Source organism: Zonotrichia albicollis, chromosome 8 (assembly GCF_047830755.1).
Source record: "Zonotrichia albicollis isolate bZonAlb1 chromosome 8, bZonAlb1.hap1, whole genome shotgun sequence".
Lineage (NCBI taxonomy): Eukaryota > Metazoa > Chordata > Aves > Passeriformes > Passerellidae > Zonotrichia > Zonotrichia albicollis.
The window spans coordinates 11918122-11940929 of NC_133826.1; the positions used below are offsets into that span (position 1 = coordinate 11918122).

The window sequence follows — 22808 nt, forward strand, 5'->3', positions numbered from 1 at the left end:
CCAGAGATAGATCCTGTGAATAGCTTTGGTGTGTAAAGCAGGACTTAACCCAGTTAAAGCTCTACTCCTAAACCTAAATTTAAAGTTTCAGTTAAAAAAAATCCTTGCTTAGCTGCTGACTAACCCTGAAAGCACATAAATGAGCTTTGCTGTTTCCTCATTTGAATTTCAAGAGAACTGGATGCCTACATTTGTTTTTTTGTGTCTGCCAAAATCTTTGCCCGATTCCCATGTAAGGCAGCTCAGGAGCTGAAAATGAGAATTTCTTTCTCCCAAATGCTCTGCCAGGTTTGGCAGGCCCAGCCTGCATTCCCACAGCCACCAATGCCCTTCCACAGCTGGAAGGGACGATGCCATCTACCCCCAGAAGCTGTTTCTTCAGATCACTCCGGGCTGGAGGGTGGCTCACACTTGGTGTGGGGATTCTGCATGTGTTCCAGTTTCTGGGGTTGTGTTATTTTGTTCCTGTCACAAAGGTAACATCCTGTTTAGCTTCTGGGATAGAGATTGATTCCTTTGGAAAAGGTGAATGTTCAAAAATAATCTAGTTGCTACAGGTCAAATGTTTTTGCATTAACAAACTTTCTTTTGAAAATACGTTGGTTTTAGGTGCTCTCCCAAGTGTCTGTTGACACCTAATTGAAAAAAACAAATCTTATTTCTGATTTGAAACCATCCACATGCTAAATAAATATACAATGAACCAAAATAAACTGTTTTAATAACTTATTTTTTAATTAAATGCAAATGTAGCATCCTTTGCAGTCTGTTAAAGCAAACATAACCCCCAGCACATTTAGCATTTTAGAAAGAAGATTTTTGCTGTGTTCACAATATTACACAGTAATTAAAAAGGAAACCAGCTAAGCCTTTGGAACCTGTCCCCTTCTCAAAAATGTAATTAATTTCTGTTTAATTATAATAGTAGGGCTGTAGCGTGATTATTATGTTTGAGGGGTAGAAATCCTGCACTGTTGCTTTTTTTTCTGAGTGAGTGTTTCTGGAAGCAGAACACAGGACAGAAAGGGAAGAATTTGAAACTCATTCCAGCTGTAATTAAGTGCTGACACATCAGTGGAGTTTGGCTGCATTTCTTCAAATGTGGGTTTCCAGGACAGAGGCTCCTCCCGGCTGTGCTGTGCTGTGCTGGCAGGAGCTGGCCTTTCTCCTGGGAGGATGCTGCTTTTCTCCTCAGTTGTGCAAATCTGGGCTGACACAGAGCAGGCACTGCCCTGCCCAAGGTGAAATTCCCACTTTGTCCACCCTGGTTTTCAGCATGTCAGGTTGCCAGCTGTCCTCGGTGGCGTTCCTCTGTCAGCGCTTTGGGCTCTCCTGGGCTCCCGGTGCCTGTGACTGAGCCAGGATTGTGCTCTCGTGCCATCTCCTGGCAGACTGTCCCCCTGTGCCCTGTCCTGTGCAGATGTGTTGGTCACAGTGTGCCAGCTGGGTGAAATCAGTGTCAGGGCTGGGATGGCCTCCAGTGGGTTCTGGTGGTGCCAGCACAGGGACAGTGCCTAGAGCCCTGCTGAGGCTGCTCCAGCCTGGGGGCTGGCACCTTCACCTGCCAGGGCATGCACAGCGAGGTGGGCACAGCTCAGGGATCTGAGGGTGTGCCAGGAGTGAGAAGCAACAGGACTGTGGGCATGTGGGCAGCAGATTTCCCTACAAAAGGCTGTTGACACTCCAGTGTTTCTCCCTTACAAGAAGACAATGTCCTGCCCTTTGTCCCAACAGTTGAAATGGTGCCTCTAGAGAGATGGGTGAGCATTGTTTGGGGCAGTAAAGCTGGAAAGATGCATTTTCATGTCCAGTGCAGAAAAACTGCTTTACAATATGCCTATTGTTCAGAGGAAACTGACAGAAGTTCATTCACATGAAAGAAGAATCCTGGGCTGCAGCCGGGTGTGGTACAGAGCCCTGAAAAGCCAACATTGGTTATAGAATTTAAAACTTCCTGCTGACAGGTTATCAATTAGATGTCAAGGCATCAGTAATGGTGACTTTTAAACAATGAAAGACTGAGAGGTACTTTGTGAAATGCAGAACTTCTTGGTTGTGCTGCCATGTTCTCCTTGTCATTCTTCCATCACCACTACCACTGTTACCCATCTTATCATAGCAATGTGGGCTGAATTTTATGTGCATTCAGTGTTACTAAAGACAGCAGTGCTGGATATGTGCATCCACCTATCTTTTCTTTTTGTTCCTGCCTTCTTTTGATTTCTCTTTGCCTCCTGTTGTGATTGTGAAATGGATCCAGGGAGGGATCCAGTGAAACACACTCCACCCCCCAACCCAGGAAGAACTGAGGAGGAATTGTTCAATGCCACTGTCAGGTAAAATGCACTTAAATGACACACACATCACATCCCAGGAGTACAATTTAGGACTAATAATGTAAAATAAAAAGCAGATAAAGTGTATAAAGCACTCAGAAATCCCCTGTGACTCTGGGACTCCACATTGCACCTCTTTGTAGGAAGGTTTTGTTTCTGCTGCTGTTCACTAAGAGGTGATTCCTTTTTTCTTAATTTTTGTAGTATCTGTTTTAAACCAACCTCCTGCATTCTCTCTGGCACACCTTCCTGCACTTCATATTCCTTGACCAAATGCATTAGGTAGCTGTGACTTTAAGTTCCATCATTTTGGCAGTTTCAGATCAGTTACATCTTTCAGTAAGGAATATTACTGAAGAGTGTTAACTAAGTGCTTGGGAATCATGCTTGTGGTAAAGCATAAATAAAAGCATTTGTGTGCCACAGCCACAAGCCAGTGCCCTAAACATCTGTGGAATACACAGATCTGAAATAGACTTCACTTCCAGCAAGGTCAGCCTCTGCTCTTGCCCTGTAATTAGCTGGCTTGCTATCAGCTCTTCCCTGGCTCTGTTTTTTAAGGGCTCCCTCTTCTCATTTTTCTGGCAGCCCAGGGTACCTTCCTCTGGGGGAGACCTTCCTTTCTCTCCAGCCACCCTTTTTCAGTGGTTCCTCCAGAGATTCCAGTTAACCTCATCCTTTTCACCCCCGCAGAACATTCTGCTGTAAACCGAAGAGCACCTCTTTGGAGCAGCAGTGCCACGTTGGCAGACTCTTGTCTGCCAGCTCTTGTCCTTGATTGTCTAATTAACCCTCACTGGCAGGTTCATTTCACTGCTAAATATTTCCATCTACAAAGTGTTTAATTTCATATTAACCTGCATGCAGACAAATAGACTCAATACAAACATCCTGATTGGATAAATGTGTTTGTTTTATCTCCTGATCAGGACTGTGGTGATAGTGAACAATTGGAGAGACATATTTTGAATGCTTGAGACCTTTTAACAAAACCCTCAAAACTGAAAGAGCTGACCCCTGAATTAAAACATTTATTTTTCAAATGTAGTTGTCCAAAATCAGTTAAAATTGTAGTGATACATAGTTGCAGATACACAAATGTTTATATGCCTGTCTTCAAGATGTTTTCTTGCATCTGATTTTTATCCAAAACTAAATATACAAATACTTTAGCACAAAACATTCTCTCTTTTTCTTTTTTATGTATATGCATGGGAGAAATTTGCAGTGTGTTTCTGCAACCTGTCACTCCCAAGTTAAATGGATATTTTGGCCACTTCAGCTGCCAGTACCTGTTTCCAGCATCTGTCTTTGGTGTCAATATGCCCGTGATTATGAAGGCTGCCTTGGAATTCTGCTGTGGAGGTGGTACAACTTTGTGTATTATTGAATCTGATACATCCTCAGAAAAACATTTTAAATTCAGATTCAGTATCTTCTGTGGGGAGAAAGGGTTTAAATCTGCTTTCTTTAATTGTCCTCTAGTTTCTGGTGTGCTATTAAGTCAGAGGGACAGAAGTAGGATATAGAACAGCCTGGTTTACATAAAACAGGCTGATGAAGATTACATGGGGCTACCACATGAGAATGAAAAGACCACGAGGCTGAATGTTTTTGACAGATTTTGAAGGAAAGACATTTGAATAAAATTTTTGAACAAATGCCTTTCAAAAGAATAAGGAACATTAATTTTTTATTTCAGTCTACTTCAACCAGGTAGAGAAATACAAGACAAAATATATTTTAGAAAAATTCTCTGTGGGGGCAGTGACTTTCTAATTAGAGATTTGGTCTTATATTTCATCTGACCTGTTCTAGGGGCTCTGCATGCTGTGCTAAGTGCTGTTAAAACTGGATACCATTGGAAAGGCTTGCTTTGTCCTTGCAGTGCCCATCACATTATTGCCTTGTAGAGATAATAGTTGTAGTGAGAGTTGAAATGCATTTGGATGAACCAGATAGTGCCACAGAAAGAAAAAAGTGCTTGAATTTTAAAACTTAGGTACAAACTTTAAAGATCAGTGATGCTTGGCTTTAGAGCTGGGTTAGATAAGAAAGGGGACTCTGTGAAGCTTGAAGCTCAAAAAATATCCTGCATAGCCATGACAGGTGCAGAGAGAGCATATGAGGGCATACTCACATGAAGTATTTAAACTGGAAAGAACTGCCAAAACATACCAAAGCAAAGCAGAGAAGTTGATGTGAAAACATTCTGAAGCAAAAATCCAAACTGTCCAATACTTTTCCCAAAGATTGTTATAATTTCTGTTTTTCTGACACTTCAGTGATAACAATTTGCATAGTTAAGACACCATGCCTGTGGCTCTGTTTCATTATAGTGCAAGTACTTTAGCCGCAGAACAAAAGTAAAGCAGTTTGATGTAATATGGATGTCTATTTGCACTCCTTTTAAGATAAACATTAGGCAATAACCATTTCTTTAGAGCCTGTGTATTGTTCATATGATACTCTCTCTCGTATAACAGTTCATGTTCATCAACATGATACATTCTTGCCTGATTTTCCAGTTCTGCCTTTCACTGAGGATATTCTTTTCTTTCTCTGATTGCTTTTTCTTCTGAGACCATTACTCTAGTTGATAGCTTCAGGTTATCATTGTATCCTATCTCCCTCTCCAATAAGCCTATGATTGATACTAATCTTCCTCATGGGACACATTTATAGGTTTCAGGATGGAAACTACTCTCTAAATCTTAGCTTTATATGTGCTGACAATTTGCAAGGTTGCACCTTATATTCACTTCAGGTGGCTTAGGGGAAAACATCAGCACCTGGTAATCATGCTTCTAAAATAAGAAGAGAAATGTGCCCCATATACCAAAAGTTACCCCGTTGTTCATCTCCTGTGCTGCTGCTCCTGCTCGTGGATTTTATGTAACAAGAAAGGGCTCAGTTCCTGTAGGTGGTCAATGTCCTGTAACCAAGCTCATGCCTTTTCTTTCCAGAGAGAGAAACCATATTTTAATTAATCTAATGGAAGCTTTGACTAGCAGGCAGTGCCCTGAAAAGGAGTTAATGTGCCGGAAAACACTTCACACAAGCAGAAGACTCTTCATTGACTAATGTGCTTAACGGGACTTTTTCTAAGGAAATTGCTCCACGGAAAGCTTTGTGGAGTGCATTTGTTGGGTTTTTTCCCTCTTCATAATATAGCTGCATGTTCTGAAATTTAATTAGATTTAAGGACCATTTCAAAATAGGATTATTGTGTTTTTCCTACAGATTTTGCAGATGCCCCTCAGTGTATCATGGCAAAAAAAAAAAAAAAAAAAAAAAAAGAATTCCTTGGCAGAATACAACATAAGGTGCTGTGATCCATAGTGTGAGGAGTGCATGTGCTGGAGTTTGGCAATTTCACTGTCTTATCCAGTATCTGAAGGCAGAGTCCAGTTATATAACTATCTCAGAGGAGTCAATGGGAAATGACAATGCTAATGTTTCCACAATATTTGCATATTCAAGCTCCACAGCCCAAGAAACAAAGAGAAGTAATAAGAAATTCAATTGTTTTATCTTTTATCTTTTTAAACAGACATGCATTTATCTCTATGAGCAGATTTGCCAGACCTTTTTTGAATTGCAAAGTTTCACTGCAAATGCTTGTTATTTGGATTTGCATAAGGATTAACAATGTTGGGCAAGTGGTATCTCCTAACCCTTTCTGTTTACTTGTGTGATATCAGTCATTGGGATATAGTTTTGAAGGCAATCAGTGCTTTTAGTTCAGTGGTTAATGCAGTTTGTTTTCATGGTAAATTCTGTAATGTTGCAAAAGTGTACTTCAGCAATAATTATAAATGTATTTGCTCAGAGGATTTTCTCCCCTCTTTGACACCATTCTGTACTCGCATAAGGTGCTCTTATCTAGCATAATGACTAAAGAATCAAAATTTATGAAACTTGAGGGGTTAGTCTGAGCTGGCATGCAGAGTGTAGAAATTAAGCTACACTCCCTCTATGAATACACATGTAAAAATGTCATGGTCAAAGCAAAATAAACTGTCCTCTTTTTGATCCAAACTAGGCACCACAAAATCAAAACTCACAGAGACTTTAAAAGGGCATTTACCTCAGCAAGTTGAACTTGAAAACTCTTCTCATGCTTTTGGTGTTTTAGTTTGGTTTTTTTGCTCCAGCTTTTTATACACAGAAGTGTATAAATATTCCTGCAATATTCCAATATGCATTTGAATGACTTCTGCTGTTCAGAGAAGACTGGCTTGATAGCATCATTTCATAGATGGGACTTGAAAAATAGCAAACTCTTTCAGCTTGTATGTGGTTGGGTTTATTTTGTTGGGTTTTTTATCTGCTTGGTTTTTTTTAGTTTGTTTTATTTTGGTTTTTTGTTTGTTGTTTGTCTGCTTTTTAATTTTTTTATTCCTTTCATAGTATTATGAAAGTACTATTCCATCAATGTATTACAAACCAAAAATAATCAGGGGACCTGCATGATTTTCCTGGGATCATGTCTCCCAGAGTCCTTGCATTGAGGAAATCACTTCTGAAGTGCACAGCTGTGCTTCAGTGATGAGACAGCTCGAGCCCCACAGCTCGCTGCATTGGCTCACACAACACAAGTTACCTGGCAAATGTGAAGCCTCAGCATTTCTATTCTACTTTAAGGTGGTTGTTGCGAATCTCTCAAAGACTTGGCCTTACAGTATTCAGTCTTTTAGGGAAAATACTAAAGGAGGCACACTGATAGAAACAATACAGGTAGCTTGTCATGGGGGGTGGACATAATGGCATGAGCAGCTTTACAGCTGGGGCAGTGCAGAATGTCAGGGGCTGACCAGAGCTGGAGCATTCGGCTGATTGTGATGTGCCAGCAGTGGGCTGGCCATGGCTGGAGCTTCTGCACAGCTTGGGATATAGTTGTGACAGGGGACAGGACAGGACAGTTGTCCTCCAAGCCTCTGGGAGAGGAGCACTGGGAAGGAGCAGCCAGCCTGGCAGAGCAATGGTTCCCAGCCAGCAGCTTGTGAGAAACCAAAGAGCTGCTCAAAGCTACAAGAAAGTTAAAAAAAATTAAGCTGTCAGGACAAAATATTGTGTCACTGGCAAAGCCTTAAATATTTAGTGGTTTTGCTGGTGGCTGATGATGCAGCAATCAAGGGCAAGCCATAAGTAACAAATGGCAGTGAACCTGGTGTGAACTCAGGGTTCATTAGCATCACGTAGGAAATGTTAAGTTCTGTGCACAAGGCAAGGAACATACAAAGCAAACACTGAGGTAACATACAGTGAGTGTCACAAGCTGTTGTGCTTAGGCCAGGCACAATGGGCACCACGTGGAAGAGACATGAAACTCCTCCCAGAGAAATCGCCTGGTTTGTAACAAAAGGAAAGCAAGGCTGCTCTGGAATAAGGTCACTTTCTCCTGGACTGGTAAGACCGGCACTTACAGGGTTTATATGTACTTTTTCAACCATTAACATACTGAATTACTTCAGTTGAACATGGGAACAGATTTGCTTTCCTGTACATCAGTCTTCTTTGTACCAGTGCTTTTACTTGTGCAGTCGGTGTGGGAGCTGTTGCAGAGAGGCTGTTGGTTCAGGGATGCAGTTCAGTGGCTGGTTCCTGCAGAGAGGAGCAGCTCTGTAGCCCCCAGCCCCAGCTCTGGCACGAGAGAGCTGGCCAACAATAGAGGTGTTGCAGTGCAAGACAAACATTTTGCACTTTGTCTCAAGTGCTTCGTTAAAGGGTATCCATCCAAAACAAATTTGGATCAAATTTGGATATTCTTTAACTTTCATGGTATCTCTTGTCTCCCAATACACTCTGAAGTCATCTGTGATATTTCCAGATGTATCCATGAGGAATGCTGGTGTTCATGAACTGACAAGTGGTCTTTTTCTGCTGAACTCAGTAGTGAGCTGTTCTCACTGCAGCTCAATTTTTGTTGTTTTGGTTTGGGTTTTTCTGGGGAGGTGGGTTTGCTCGTTTGGTTTGATTTGGTTTGTTGTTGTTGTGGCCAGGTCATCATTGCCAAGATAAAATACTCTGGCTTTTATTTATAGAACAGAAATTTTTACGCTACTGACAATGGAGCGATCTGAACCCAGGGGTCTTGAAAGTAGGTCATTAAGGACTCAGTATAAGAAAAAGTGCGTTTTACAGTGTTCGTGATTTTACTAGAGAGAGCTGTCTTCTTATCTAAATCTTGGCTTTAAAATCAAGAGACTTCTATAAGCAAAAAAAATTAATTGATTTAATCACAAAGAAAATAATTATATTTGAGAATAACTTATTTTGTATCAGGAAGAACATTTTTCAATTTACTCTTCTTGAGCACTTCAGCATTAAAGTGTCTGAAAATAACATTTTTCGATCATTGGACAATGTAGATTTTAAAGTCAATAACAGAGCAAATTGCCTCAAATTGGAAAATACAGAAACAACCATGGCTTTGTTTTTTATTTCATTAACCAAATCAGGGATTTGTGATAGAGCAGCAGCACTTCTGGGCTAATCTCTGGGAGTGGGAGTTGCCAGGAGTCAGTTTGGCCTGTGGGAATACTTGTAGCTGTGCTTCCTCAGGGGCACAAAGGTGCTGTTACGGGGTTTATCCCATGACAGAGTTCCCCTGCTGCCTTCATTCCCTCGGGATAGCCCATCAATCCTTGAAAAGCACCAGCTGATTTGCCATCTTCTGGGGCTCCACTCTGTGAACTTGTACTGTAACCTCGGTTCTCCCTCTCTCCATGTGTGTCTTGAGATGACTGGAGCTGAGAGGTGATTTGGGCAATTTTTTGGACAGTACTTGGTTCATGGTGCCCGAGTGCCTGACCTGTGTTGCAGCAGTTGCCGTGTGCTCTGCCCTGTCAAAAGGAGCTGTCCAGGGAGTTCAGGTACACATGAACTGTGGCTGCTGATTAACAATGGGTACGTTCAATGTCAGCAGCTTTTACATGCATGATATGTTACACTTCAGAGTAATTAACAAGATGCTATAAAACTCGCCTTCCTCTCACCCTCTCCCTTTTGAAGCAAGGCTCCTGAAATATAACTCATATTTCATGGGGTTTGCTTTCTTTCCACTTTGCTTTTTTTTCCCAAAATATCACTGTAATAATTACTGTAACAGCGTTTTCTGTGGAGTTAATGTTCTTCTGGCTTAATGGCCCCTGGTTATTCTCAGGCCATCAACTTTTTCCAGCTGGTCATCAATCCCAAAGAACTGCCTTGTGCTTCCATTATTATTGCTTAAGTAGATGACATTTCTGGTGCCACCGCTGCCTCCCAGTGAGATGATATTACAGCCAATGGCATTTCCCCCCCTTGCTCTCACTGTTGTCAAAGCATTATAAACAGCTGGGGTGAGAATGTTGTGCCTGTTCCCTGTGAATTCCTCTGATAGTTTTTAGGTGTGAGTTTTGTAGACTTCAGCTGAAGGAATCTGAGTGAGGCAACTGAAAATGACTTGCCTGGAGCAGCTACAAGGGCTCAGCCCCCATGCATCATTCAGGAGGTGGCTGGGAATACCTGACTGTTCCACTCTAAAAACTATTTCCCAGAAGGAACATGTTTCAAACAAGATCTGGGACAGATGTTCTGGGGGGTGTTAATGTTCATTAGGTAGCCTCAGACCCCTCCCCAAGTTTCTACAGCTCTGCTCCCTTGTTTCCTAACAATTGATGGATTTTGTGGCAGGCTTTTTTAAAAGAAGAAGGAAGTTGGAGCTCAGTAGGCCAGAAACCAGCAGAGATTGTTTAGGTGAAAATGCCTTGCTATGTGGATATTCAAACCTGTGTGAGTTAACATTGGTGCTGACTACATTTCCTTTAACCTCATTAACACCTTGTCTTGCTTTCCCAAGCATGGTGGTGGAGCAGCTAGTTCACCTTAGAGCCTTTCACTAGGTAATTTATCAAAGTGGCAGGCGAAAGCTTAAAGGAAAATGCATGTAAATGCTACATTAGGAACCTTGGCTCACAAAGGCATGAACATTTTCACCCATACCATTAGCTCTGGATTATAGTCCACAGATGTGAAAGGGATGTTTATTGGGGGAGATGGAAATACAAGGCTTACTGGTAGAATCACTGTGCAGATTGTGTGCTTTTTCTTATTTTTTCTTTAATTAAAAAGCATTAAGCATTCATGAGCTAGTCTCACAGAATAAAAGAATCTCAGACTGTAACTGTAACCACTTAATACCTTCAAAATTAAAAACTAATTACTACAGTAAAACACACTCATCAAGTACTCAGGGCCAAAGCATTTTCAAACAGGGGCCTGAGATTGTGTCAAACCTACATCATGCATCCTTTTCAGCTTTAGAGTTTTAAGCTGTGCCTCACTGCAGACTGATGTAGTCATTGGATACCTGTATATGAGTACATCAGAATGATCGAGCAACTACAGTTCAGTCTCTGTGCCAGGGGTTTATCTGATGGTTTTGGTTGGTTTTTTTTGTTAGGCTGGTTTGGGTTTTTTTTAGGGGGTAGGTGGGCACTGTTGTTTGTTTGCTTTGTTGCTGTTGTTGTTGTTTTTCAAAGACACTAAGATGCACACCAAGTGCAAGATATTTCCTGGAGGGCTACCAAAGCACACCCTCAAACAGTTTTTATTTACCTCACAGTTCATTGTATTCTTGTTAGAAAGTAGCACTTTGGGAATACTGCTAACCCTTGCACCTTTTAGTTCTCATGCTGAGCAGTAGATAGTGACATACTCCTCTATAATTGATACCTGTGGTGGTGGCATACTTCAGTAACATGATTTATCATGCATTTTCATTTTCATGAAAGCTTGTTTTACTCTTCTGCTTCCATTAGGTCAGCACTCACTGAACAGGCACCTCCCATTCCATTTTACTGAGTAACTTTCAAACATGACCTGACAAGGTAGCAAAAGTTCAGTGCACTAACTCACTGTCATGTAGAATGCACACAGACATTACTGACCAGCTCTGACTGTTGAACCATAAAGGAGGTACGAGAGCACCACAGTGCTTGTGGTGTAACTTGGAAATAGCAGGGAAGCACTGGGCCAGGGTATCAATCTCTTCCTGTAGCAAAATGTCCTGACCCCAGGGTTGAACACAGGAACTTAGGAAGACTTAGGATTTATTATTTCCCAAAAAAAAAAAGGAAGTGGAAAAATAAAAAATACTGTAATTATAGCTGTTATAGCAAGTGGAGGAAGGACAATCCTAAGTACTTGGGAAGAGTAGAGAGGCTGTTGTTATTTGTGTTTATGAAGCAGCACTGGAAAGGAGGATTTACACAATGGGCTTGGCTCCACAGAGGAACTCTAAGGGCTGTACATCTACCCCATATTCCCCCCAAACACAGTACAGTAACAGGGCCCCAGCTACTTGGGCAGACTGCAGAGAGAGATTTCTGCACCTTGCTGAGGTTTTTGCTGTGAAATGCTCCATGAAGGTGTAAAGCACAGCTGTGCAGGGACAGGGAGATGCCTGCAGCTGACTGTGTGTCTTTGCAGCCGCTGAGGATGCACTGCAGGAGCTGCGCGCTGGTCACCAGCTCGGGGCAGCTCCTGGGGAGCCGGCAGGGCCGCAGGATCGACGAGAGCGAGTGCGTGATCCGCATGAACGACGCGCCCACGCGCGGCTACGGCAACGACGTGGGCAACAAAACCAGCCTGCGGGTCATCGCGCACTCCAGCATCCAGAGGATCCTCCGCAACCGCAACGAACTCTTAAACATGAGCCACGGCGCCGTGTTCATCTTCTGGGGCCCCAGCAGCTACATGAGGAGAGATGGCAAAGGCCTGGTGTACAATAACCTGCAGCTGATGAACCAGATACTGCCTCAGTTAAAGGTGTACATGATTTCTCGCCACAAGATGCTTCAGTTTGATGACCTTTTTAAACGGGAGACTGGAAAAGACAGGTGAGAACTTACATGGGTACACCTAGGGGATGTCACAGAGTAGTAAAATAATGCAGTTTATATATACCAATTTCAGATCTGCTCAGAGGGACAATCCTGCCCATTAAATCCTCTGCCTTGTGAGTTGAAATGTGGCATGACATGCCAAATAACATCACTGGTAACATAAGTAAAAAATATGCATCAAAATGATTTGTATGGAGCACTGCCTCATCAGCCTAGAATACCAGAGTCTGCATGTAATGTTTATGGAGTCAAGGAGGCAGGAACTACTTAAATCTCACTTTGGGGTAATATACATTAAAGTTTTTTTTTACTGACGCTGAAAAATTAGAATGGATAGGTTATGTTTTCTTGTAGAGGAAATGCCACCATTCAGTGAATTATAATAGCTGTTTATTGAATTTAAGCATTTTTGGAACATTGCAGCTGTAAAGCTTCTTGTAAAACAAATAAACATTAGTCATACATTAGGTGCTTCAGAACAGTTCATCTTACATTTGCAACTGGAAAATGGAAAGTTATTATGATAGTTACATCTTTATGAGACTGTTTATGAGACTTGTAGGCTGATCTTCAAATCAAATTTGTAGTAAGTGACCCACTGCAGTACTTGAATATTTTCACATATAATATTTGAAAATGGGCATTCAAACTAAAGACTTCCCAGAATGAAAGACATTTCTTTTTAATGAAGTTCTGTTTTTTTACTTATTAAATATGCTGCTGTAAAAATGGCACACTTAGATACAAATGAAGAGGTAGGTTTATTGTGCAGTAACTCACAGTCAGATGTTCTACCTTACAAATACAAAACACACACACCAAAGCTTTAACAGGGATCGATCCTGTTGTGGACTCGAGCACAGATCTCATTTTCTGGGCTACATGAGAAAGGCAGAACCGGTGTTAGAGGAAACTGTTGTACCCTCTTAGATGAAGGCAATGTTTGCTTGGCATTTGCTGCCTTTGTCACACCCCACATGGTTTGCTTGCAGAGCTCTGTTCAGTTATAGCAGATCTGAGTTTGTGGCTGACTCAGGCTCAAACCAGAGCACAGAGTAACTTGGTCAGTTTTGTAACATTAAATTGTAACATTAAAGGTTCTTCTCTTCATCTTCCAACTGATGTATTTGGGTCTCTGCCAGAACAAGAAGGAAGGATAAGAAGAGGAGATACCTTGCCAGTTGTGATGTGTTTGTCTTTTCCAGAGTAAAGCAGAGTGAGAAGGTGAATTAAGCATTTGAGCCCTTCAAGCAATGTGCAGAGGGTTATCTGTGTGCTCAGTATTTACAAAGGCATGGAAGCCAACAAACTGCACTGTAACCTGGCCACCATGAGCCCCAGGGGGAGGCCCTGGACACAAGGAATGCACACTGCCAGCTCCTTTCCTGGACTGTGCTTTTGGTGATCCAGGGCAGGATCACGTGCTGTTCCCAGTTCTGAGGAACACCTTCCCTTCGTGCCTCACTCTCAGAACTTCAGTTCTGCCATGGGGAGCCAGGGTCCCCTTCCTTCCCTGACACTGCCAGCATCCTGTTCTTTTTTTGCCACATGCTGTGCAATTTCAGGCAAGCTGCTCTTTCTGGTTCTGCATCACCCATCCAGAGCCAGAGGCCTGTAGTGAGTGTGATGGAAGCATTTCTTTTTCTGCACAGGCACCAGGCTCACGTCCTGAAATATTCTCAAGGCATTTGAGCCATTAATGACATTGTAACAAGTTTATAGTGAACTCAGTCATGGGCACTCAGAACTCTCAGAGTGAATCAAGGGCACTCAGATGCCAGCAAAAGTCAGCCTGAGGAACAGGCCCTGTTGATTTTAATAAACTGCAGGCTCTGCTCTGAATGAACCACTCCTTTAGAGGGCACAGACAGCATACTTGAAGGGCTAAGAAGATTATAACAGGAGATGAAAATAAATGAATAAGCTGCACAGAAGAAAGGGAAAATGAAAAGAAACTTGGATAGGAAATAATTTGTAAGGGAGAAAGTTCAAGTACTTGTGGGGGCAGGAGCAGAACACTGTAAGGCCCAGAATGCTGCTGCTCCTTGGGGGTTTCTGCTGAACTCTTGACATTCGTGCCTACAAAAAAATAAAGGAGGGAGAGAGAAGCATGATTGCAAGGTTGCAAGAATCAGACTATTAATTTCCATCTTGAAAATGATGAGAAGAAAGGTAACTGGATGTATTGTGCTTTTTGGAAAAAAAATATTTTGAAATTAATAAGAACCTTCAGAAAACATTGCCAGTTAAATAGCATGGTGAAAGACAAAGGCTGCAGAGCAATACATTTGGCATTATAAAGTAACTGTACTTGAAAATAACTTTATAATTGAATAAGGGTACATTAAGAAAATACGATTCAGAACCAATATTATAGTAATTAGATAAAAGCAGCATAAATGAAATAACTGCAGGAAGAGTATTTCCAAAGAGATTATAAATGAGATTCTGGTGGAGCAGAAAGGCCTTTAATTGTAATTTAGTGTGCACTACAGAATTATCAGCACAGTGTGTTAGTTCATCATATAAAAGAATATCTGATAATTTCCCCTAATAAGCACATGACAGTTCTTCATATTCTCTCATTACTGCTGATTAGGTATAAAAATAGTATTCTTTTGTTGGACTCTTGCTCAGATCTTTTAGGAAATGCAAGACACCGTAACCCTGTTTCTGTGTTGCTGTCCTACAGACATGGTATTTAAAGAGGGCAGAGTGGTACTTGAATGAATTTTTGAATCTTTATTTGGTTATTCAGCTTCTAAGCCGGTTTAGTTATATTCAGTTGTTTTCCTATTTTTGGAAAGCACTAAATGACAGCCTAAGTGTGTGTAAGCAGAAAAGAAGCTAACCCAGAAAATTAAGCAGAGAGCCTAGCTGGGTGTCCTGCCCTGGGCAAAGCCTTGGTCATGTCTGGCTGCAGTTGCTCCCTTGGTTTTGGAATGTAAGTGTTGGGCACCTGGAACAGTGGACTTGTGCAAGCTCCAAAGCACTCTTAGCCTGAACATGTTCCTGAATTATCTAGTGATTCAGAGCTCATAAACTCTCAGGTGGCAGAGAAGCAAATTTTTTATGCTTTTCCCTACCATTCTTTTTCCTAATAATTTTGAGCCAAAAATTCTCACTGTTTTATATTTTTACTGTGCCTAAAGGCCTCCACTGAGCTTATGACCCAGCTCTGACATTGTGACAAACTGCACCACCCCCTTCAGTGCACAGTCAGAAAATAAATAAGGCCCCATAATTGGGAATAATGAGATGCTTATAACATGTCATTCTCCAAGTGCTAGCTTAGCTTGAAAGTCTGTGTGTCAGGAGCAGTAAAAATGTGTGTTTCGGGAGTTTCAACATTACCAGGTGATCCACTAAGGACAGGACAAATTACCTAGGCTCCTCAGCATCCTCCAGGCATATTTAGTCAAAGAATTCCCTTATGTTTAGAAGTGTCTTTTTAAGCAGCTGGCACAGACACCACCACTTTTTTTTTTTTTTTTTCCTTGTAGTAGTCTGATTCCCTGAGGAAATAGGAAACCTTGGTACAAGGCATTCCTCAATCTGACAGTGCTCAAAACATCTCCTCCTACTGCCCTGTAGGTGACCTACTTGGAACCAGCTTGTTTAGCATTAGCTTGGAAGCTGTGTGGTGGCTCCTGTCAGCTGAATTAGATGGTAGTGATTGCTGGCACTTGCTTGCAGTGGCTTTCGTGGCCTCAGGTCTCTGCTTCCAAGAGTGTTCCACATCCTGCTATCACTGGGTAAACTGTAAAAGATGGCCTTGGAACTTGGGCCAGGACCTGGGATTTCCTGGTGACTTCTCTGAAGAGAATCTCATGTTTTCTGCTGTGCTTTTTTGGGGGGCTGTGATCAAGTTTCACAGATATCTGGCAGATAGAGGTGTGGGGGAATGGGATTAATGTAGGTCCTACATTAATATATTCAGGTAGAGTGCCCAGGCCTTCCCAGAGCCTGCACTTGCTCCCCTGGTGCCTCAGCTTTAGTAGGAGATGAAGGGAGAGCCTGTCACTGTGACAGGCTGTCAGCAGGGATCTGAGAACTCTTTGGGCTGCAGATAACACAAGCCTCAACTTCTTCCTGATGGACTTTCCTAGCTGGGTGAGGAGCCATTAGGGAGAATTCCTGTCTTATTCTTTAATACCATTTGAAAGGAGACCTTTGAGTGAACCTTTGCAGATAAGAACCTGTGATACAGCAAAATTTAAACACAACTTTTAAATCCCTTACATCAGTGAGCAGTTACAGGCTGGTATCTCCTACTTTGCCTGATTTATACTGGGATCAGTTGAGCTTCTTTTAAAGCCATGTCCCAGCCTGCAGTGAAGGCAGGAGAGGTGCTGCCTTAGGGGCTCCTTGCCAGCGCTCTCATTCCCATTGTCAGGCTCCCCTCGGGCAGGGATGGCACCTGGGGTGGTTCCTAGGATGATTTCCCCAGGCTGGGAGCTTCTAGAAACCAAGTCAGAAGGTCAGCTAAATATTAATGTTGCTGTGCCTAAAATTAATTACAGCGAGGAAAGTTCCTGCCCAGATTACTCCACTGACAGGAGGCACCAGAAAAATCATTAAAAGATGGACGAGCAAAGGAGTCTTGGTTACCCAGTTTTCAAAGCCTTTTACAAGAATGAAGAAAATGCCGAGAAATTGCTTCAGAATGAATGAATAAATAAATAAATCTCGAGAATTATTTGCCAGCTTAGAAACTTAATTATGTTTTTGCTTTCAGGAAGATATCCAACACTTGGCTTAGCACGGGCTGGTTCACAATGACTATCGCATTAGAGCTCTGTGACAGGATAAATGTTTATGGCATGGTGCCACCGGATTTCTGCAGGTAGGATTTATTTTCTAACCATTATTAGCCAACAAAGTTAATGTTACAGATAAATATCTGAATCTTTTAATCTTTTTCTTTTGCAACAAGTCTTCAGTCCTCTTAAAGCAATTAATGAGATGCCCCATGATCTCATTCTGAAAACAACAAACAGCATTTAATTATGTTATATAAAATATTTTAAAAATTTGTTTGTACTGTGGGAGAATTAATCCATCTTGTTGCTTTCTTTTAGTCTCTGAATATTTATCAGCTAAAAGTAATGGAATAATTGTCATGAAATTAATCTGAAGAAAGAAGTACGGGAAAACATTACTTTTAATTTGTTTTTCGAGTTCCCCCCAAATTAATAGAGGAACAGTATTCTCTCAGTGACTAGTTTCTAAATTGAACTTACTGTGCAACTCAAATTAACATTATTGTACCTCTGTCACGCAAATGCCAATCCTGCAGCTTCCTAAATGGTGTCCAGGAAACCGTCCCATGAATTTGGCCCCAGAGAATCAGTGCTGTGATCCTGTTGTGGGCATGGCAGGGGTGGGTCACAGGAGGCAGAGGCAGCACAACTGTGCCAGTGGGAGCTGCTGTGCACACAACAGCCTGTGCCCTTTTCCAGCCCCCTTCTGCCTCCAGCCATGCTCAGGACCCAGCTCATGGTTAGCTTTTCCCACTGTGGATCAGTGACGCAGGGAGAGGCTCCAGAACTTCCAGTGCTAGACCAAAATTGCATTAGCCACAAGGTACCAGTATGAACACAGACAAATTTGTATTACAGCAGCAATCTTGATGCTGACATAAGTCTCACCTGCCCACCCAGCACTAGCCCAGCACTGAGTGGTTCCTGCCCACAGCTGGTGCTGATCCCATTTGTCCTGCTGGGTGACCTGGGAAGAGCTGGAGCCAGTCTGGAATGAGGCCTCAGTGCAGCATTTCATCACCTGCTCACAAACCCCTCTCACCAAAAAGTACTTGCTTAAATTTTCTAGTAGTGATCTGTCTCAAGTGTGGTTCATGGGGTAATTCCAGTTGCCTTTCAGGGGCAGGGAGGGCAAGGCTGCAGTGCTGGGTCAGTCTCCAAGAATGGGACTGCTTTGACTTTCCTCTGAGCACTTACAATGATTGTTCAGGAATCTGCATTTGTCTTGGGCATGTTGTAGAAATCCCCAAAGAAATCACGGCATAAAATGTCAACACTAAACTCCACTTTGGGAGAATTTCTACAAATTATAACAAAATAGTGATGATAAATGCTGTGATGTACTGCCAGACTTCAGCATGAATTCTCCAAGGAAAATTGCAAACTAGATCAGATATGCCAGACAACAAATACCTTCCACAGCATCTCGTTCTTCTGTCATCTCAGTTGGCCAACACATACTGCTTCAGTTTCTGTAAGTGGCTGGTCTGTCTTACTCCAGAAGGGGCTGTATTCCCATGGCACATGGAAGTAATTCTTAAACTGATGATCTAAAAATACAGAAGACAGCATTTTTCTGCAAAATAACGTGTAATCCTAACATTTCAGACAAAGTCAGAATAGTTTAGATACATATTAAAAAAAGCCAGCTAAACCCAAACAAACTGTTTGAGAGAGACTAAAAATGTCACTGAGAGCATATGAAAGGCTTTCATAGAATCAATACACTGAAATCAAATGGACTTAAATTATAACACAAGAAAGGCTGTAGATCAGTCCTGCCAGTGAAAGATGTAATTGTTCTTACAGCCTGCATAAAAAATCTTAACATAAAGGTACACACACCTGGTTGTAAAAAGGTCATTTCTTAATCAAAGTAATATGAAATGTCTTTGCTTCAGCTTGATTCCTCAGGGAATGAAGGGGAAAACTGTAGTTGCCATGCCTGGAAGAAGCTGTCCATGAAGATCTGTGAAAGGAGTTTCTTGCCATAAATATAGTTAACCTTCTTAGCTGGCTCTTCAGCCACTCATTAAGAAGTTAAAACAGTGCTTTCTTTCAAAGAAATAAGACAACAGAACAGAATAGCAGAAATAAATATCCTGTAATTCTCTAAGCCATATATCCTGGTTTTCAGTCAGAATAAGAATCTATTAGTATAATAAAAAAAATCAAAACAAAAAGTCCCAACAAAACAACTGAAATGTGTGTGTGCTAGATGGTGAAGGTATTCTACTTGCTGTGCAAGTAAAGATTCATTAAGATTGAAAAAAAAACCACCAAGAAATCTTATTTCTGTTCATAATTAGTATCACCAAATTTATAACTTCAGCAGATAGATACCCATTCATTTTAAGTATTAATTTGTGGAATAAGTAATAAGTGTGGTGATCACTGTCATGGAACTAAATTAGTGTCACATTTGTAACGTGAAGGACACCTCAAAGGTACCAGGAATCTCATGCTGTTGATTCTGCTACAAATTATTAGCTTAAGATCATTAACCAAACCGCTTTGCACCCATGCAGGAAAAAATAGTTTCGTGAAGGAGTCTGGAGCACAGACTAAAAGATTTGTCACTATTACTTGCAACAAGGTGTTTTAGATTTATTTTTATTTACTTTCACTGGACACTGAGTTTCATAGCTGAACTGGACTTGGTGTCCTAATTATTGTAAATTTCTAGTACTTTACAACAAAACTATAAGTAATTTCAAGCCCCTTTGCTTGCTACAGATTTATGCTGTAGTAAGGGTTAATGGCTTGATATTGCTCTCATGCTGCCTTGTGCCCTCTGTAATAAGATGAAAGCTTCTGCTTCCATGCACATTGCAAACATTTCTCTGAAGTGTGCACACCTCTCACTCACTCTTTTGTCCCAAGACAGACAAGCTATACATCTTGCTGTATTTTTTCCAGTGCCCAGGGATCCAATCCAGGCCTTTCCAGATGGGAAGCACTTCCCTCTCAGAATTCCCTTTGGCAGCCCTGCATGCACAGCACTCACTCCTCAACTGGGACATGCTGGATTCTCCTCTTGCCTCCCTTCAGCAGCAGCCTGACAGTGGTGCCCAGATACCACAGCAGTTCCTGAAGGCACTGCAGGGCTGCTGCTTCCCTTTGTGGGTGCTCAGCAGCAGGGCTGGGAAGGACAAGACAAGCCTTAGTGAGTTTGTAGGAATTCCAGCCCCTGTCTGTGGCATTACGGCAGCAGGGACAGAAAGGCTGGTTCCCTGCAGGTCTCAGGGTACTCCTGTACACAAGGAAAACTCAGGAGGTTAGTGAGATGAACCCTCTTTAACTCTTCTCCTCTTCATGGGCATTCTGGAACTCCCAGAAACTTAAAACTTAATTCTGAGCCTTATTTTAACTAATATGAGTAATTTTCATTCCAGTTATTGAACCAGATAATTTTCCTGTAAGAATCCTCATTTGACTGCCAGGTCATTTTTCATGATAATTCACCTGAAAATTGGTATTTGAAATACTTTAGTGTTTTCTTACCTCTCTCTCTCTCTCCACTTTCAGTTCCTTTAATCAAATGCAAAGCAGCAGTTGTTGCTGGTTACATTTGCTGGAGCTTATGAGAAACTGTAAGCTGTATGCAAGCTAGTCCTGCTCTTTGGTCCATATGCCTCACCTCATTAGCTTAATAACAAAATGCATACATGGTTTGGAAGACAGGACTAATTATGGAGGTCAGGGAAAGGAGATCCTGGGAATGGAAGGCAAAAGATTATCTAGAAATCTTCATGGTCCTGACACAGCATCTTGCCCATCACTCACCATATAAATGACCCTTTACTCACACATCAAAATATGCGTTCTTTTACAAAGTATGTCAGTACCTATAGTTTTAGAGGGTTGATTAAGTATGGCTCTTCATTTCTAAGGAAAGAGGCTGACCAGAATGTGGTATGGGGTGGCCTGGTTTCCTTGCCTTTTTTCTTTTGTGTTGTACCTCCAGCTTTTGCTGTAGGTGGATACCATCTGTGGGAAAATGTGCACTCAAGTGGCAAACAGCAGCTGACTGGCAGGGTACAGGCACTTCCACGGGTGCTGTGCTGGCAGGAAGCTCAGGATATCTTACAGAGGAACTTCCAGAGATTCCTCCCAGCTGTGCTATTAATATGCATGCAGAGTCTGACAAAATACTGATTAATGTCCAGTATCAGTCAGTGATAAAACAGCATCTGTTTTAATGTTAATAAATGAGGTGGCAAGCAATTTCCTTATAGAAATTACTCATGCATTTCATTTGCTGGTGACACAAGCTAATTGCAGAGTTAGAAGATAACACAGCACAGTTAATTTGGGTTATGGTGTACTCAAGCCAGAATTCAAATCCAAAACTTACCAGCATGCAATCTGGGGGAATCCAGAACTCCCATAAAATGAGAAGGTCCTCCATTATGTAAATACCCTTCAGAGTTCCAAATCTAAAAGACAGCTTTTGGAATTCAGCTTTAAAACCTCAGTCAGCTGCAGAGTATTCCTAGAGAGGTCTGCAGCCAGCAGCCCCCATTCCTGTCCTGATCTCAGCCCCAGCTCAGCCAGCAGAGCTGCACACAAGGCCTGACCCCGCAGGCTGCCTGCACTGAGCTCCTGCCCCTCTCCCCTGCCAGGCCCTCTGTACTCTGTGCTGCACCAGGTGTCTCTGGGCTGGTTCTGGTGGCATGATGCACAGGATGCAGTGACCTGGTACAGCCTGCCAGCAGCTAGGGACATCCACTTAGGACACACTGGTATTGTTCAGAACCTTCCATGGAATGTGGAATCCCTGGCTTCAAAACCACCTTGCCTGGAGGGACCTGCAGCCTGAGAGGGTCACTTTGCCCCTTAACTGGGGCTGCATTTTTCCCAAGTGTGTTGGACATATGATTTCAACTTAACTAATCCTAACTTTAAAGCAGTAAATTTATACCAAGCTATACAGGTTGAGGACCCAAGAATAAAATCCAGCTTTAGTGCAAGAAGGAGGAGCAGTCTGAGTGAAAGGCAGAGGCCTATTTGTTTAGTAGTTCTTAACAAAAACACGTCACATGAAAATGTATCCTATTACATTTATAGTAACCATACCAATTATTCATTTAAGCAACAATAAGAGGTCCAATGTATCAAAAAAGTGAAAAATTAATTGAAGATTGAGTTCTAATAGTTGTAGTTTACAAATAATAAATTTCTACATGAAAGGCAGCTTTAAATTACAAATGCATTTTCTGTAGGTGAGGTGATGAAGGATTTTGTTTCACTCTTATGTATTCCAGTGAGAATATATTTAATAAGTTTAGAATCCATCTTATTCTAGAAATGTAATTTTATTGTTGTTCTGGTCTTGTAAGATTGATCACCATGTTGTGTTATAAGGAAGGCAGACTGATCGAATTAAAACGTTAATCTAAGGCACAAATGGGAAGCAGCAGCAATATCATACATTACTCTGCATATACAATATGGATAATGGCAAAATAAGAAAAATTAGAAAATTGCGTAGGTGACAGAATTACACAGTAAAAATAATGACCAGCACAGACTACTGACAGATTGTGGATGCATTCAATTGAAAGTGACCTTAAATATTAGCTCTTCAAAATGAAAATAATCAACTGTATATTAGAGCTGACAGCCCTGAGTCTGTATCAGATTTCTTGCTCTGTGCTGGGGTCCTGTTCAGCTCAGGCTGTAACACAGCACAGCTCCAAGGCTTCACTAAATGCTGATACTGGAAAATTTTCTGCTACAGCAAAATAGCTGGTAGCAATTAGGGAGAGAGGGATACAATTGGGTAATTCTGTCTGGGATAGCTTGCTCTCTTA

At 41.7% G+C, this 22808-nt stretch overlaps 1 protein-coding gene across 3 annotated transcripts in view; it reads left to right on the plus strand.

The window, feature by feature from the left end:
* Positions 1–22808, plus strand: part of ST6GALNAC5 (ST6 N-acetylgalactosaminide alpha-2,6-sialyltransferase 5) — a 67466-nt gene that overhangs the window by 41311 nt on the left and 3347 nt on the right. For all 3 annotated transcript variants that reach the window (XR_012581289.1, XM_005482163.3, XM_026790459.2), the window contains exons 3-4: positions 11814–12223; positions 16968–17075. Coding sequence is in view for 2 of the 3 variants with exons in the window: in XM_005482163.3 (XP_005482220.1) it covers positions 11814–12223; positions 16968–17075 (518 nt within the window). In the remaining variant the exon portion in view is untranslated. The remainder of the gene's footprint in view (positions 1–11813; positions 12224–16967; positions 17076–22808) is intronic.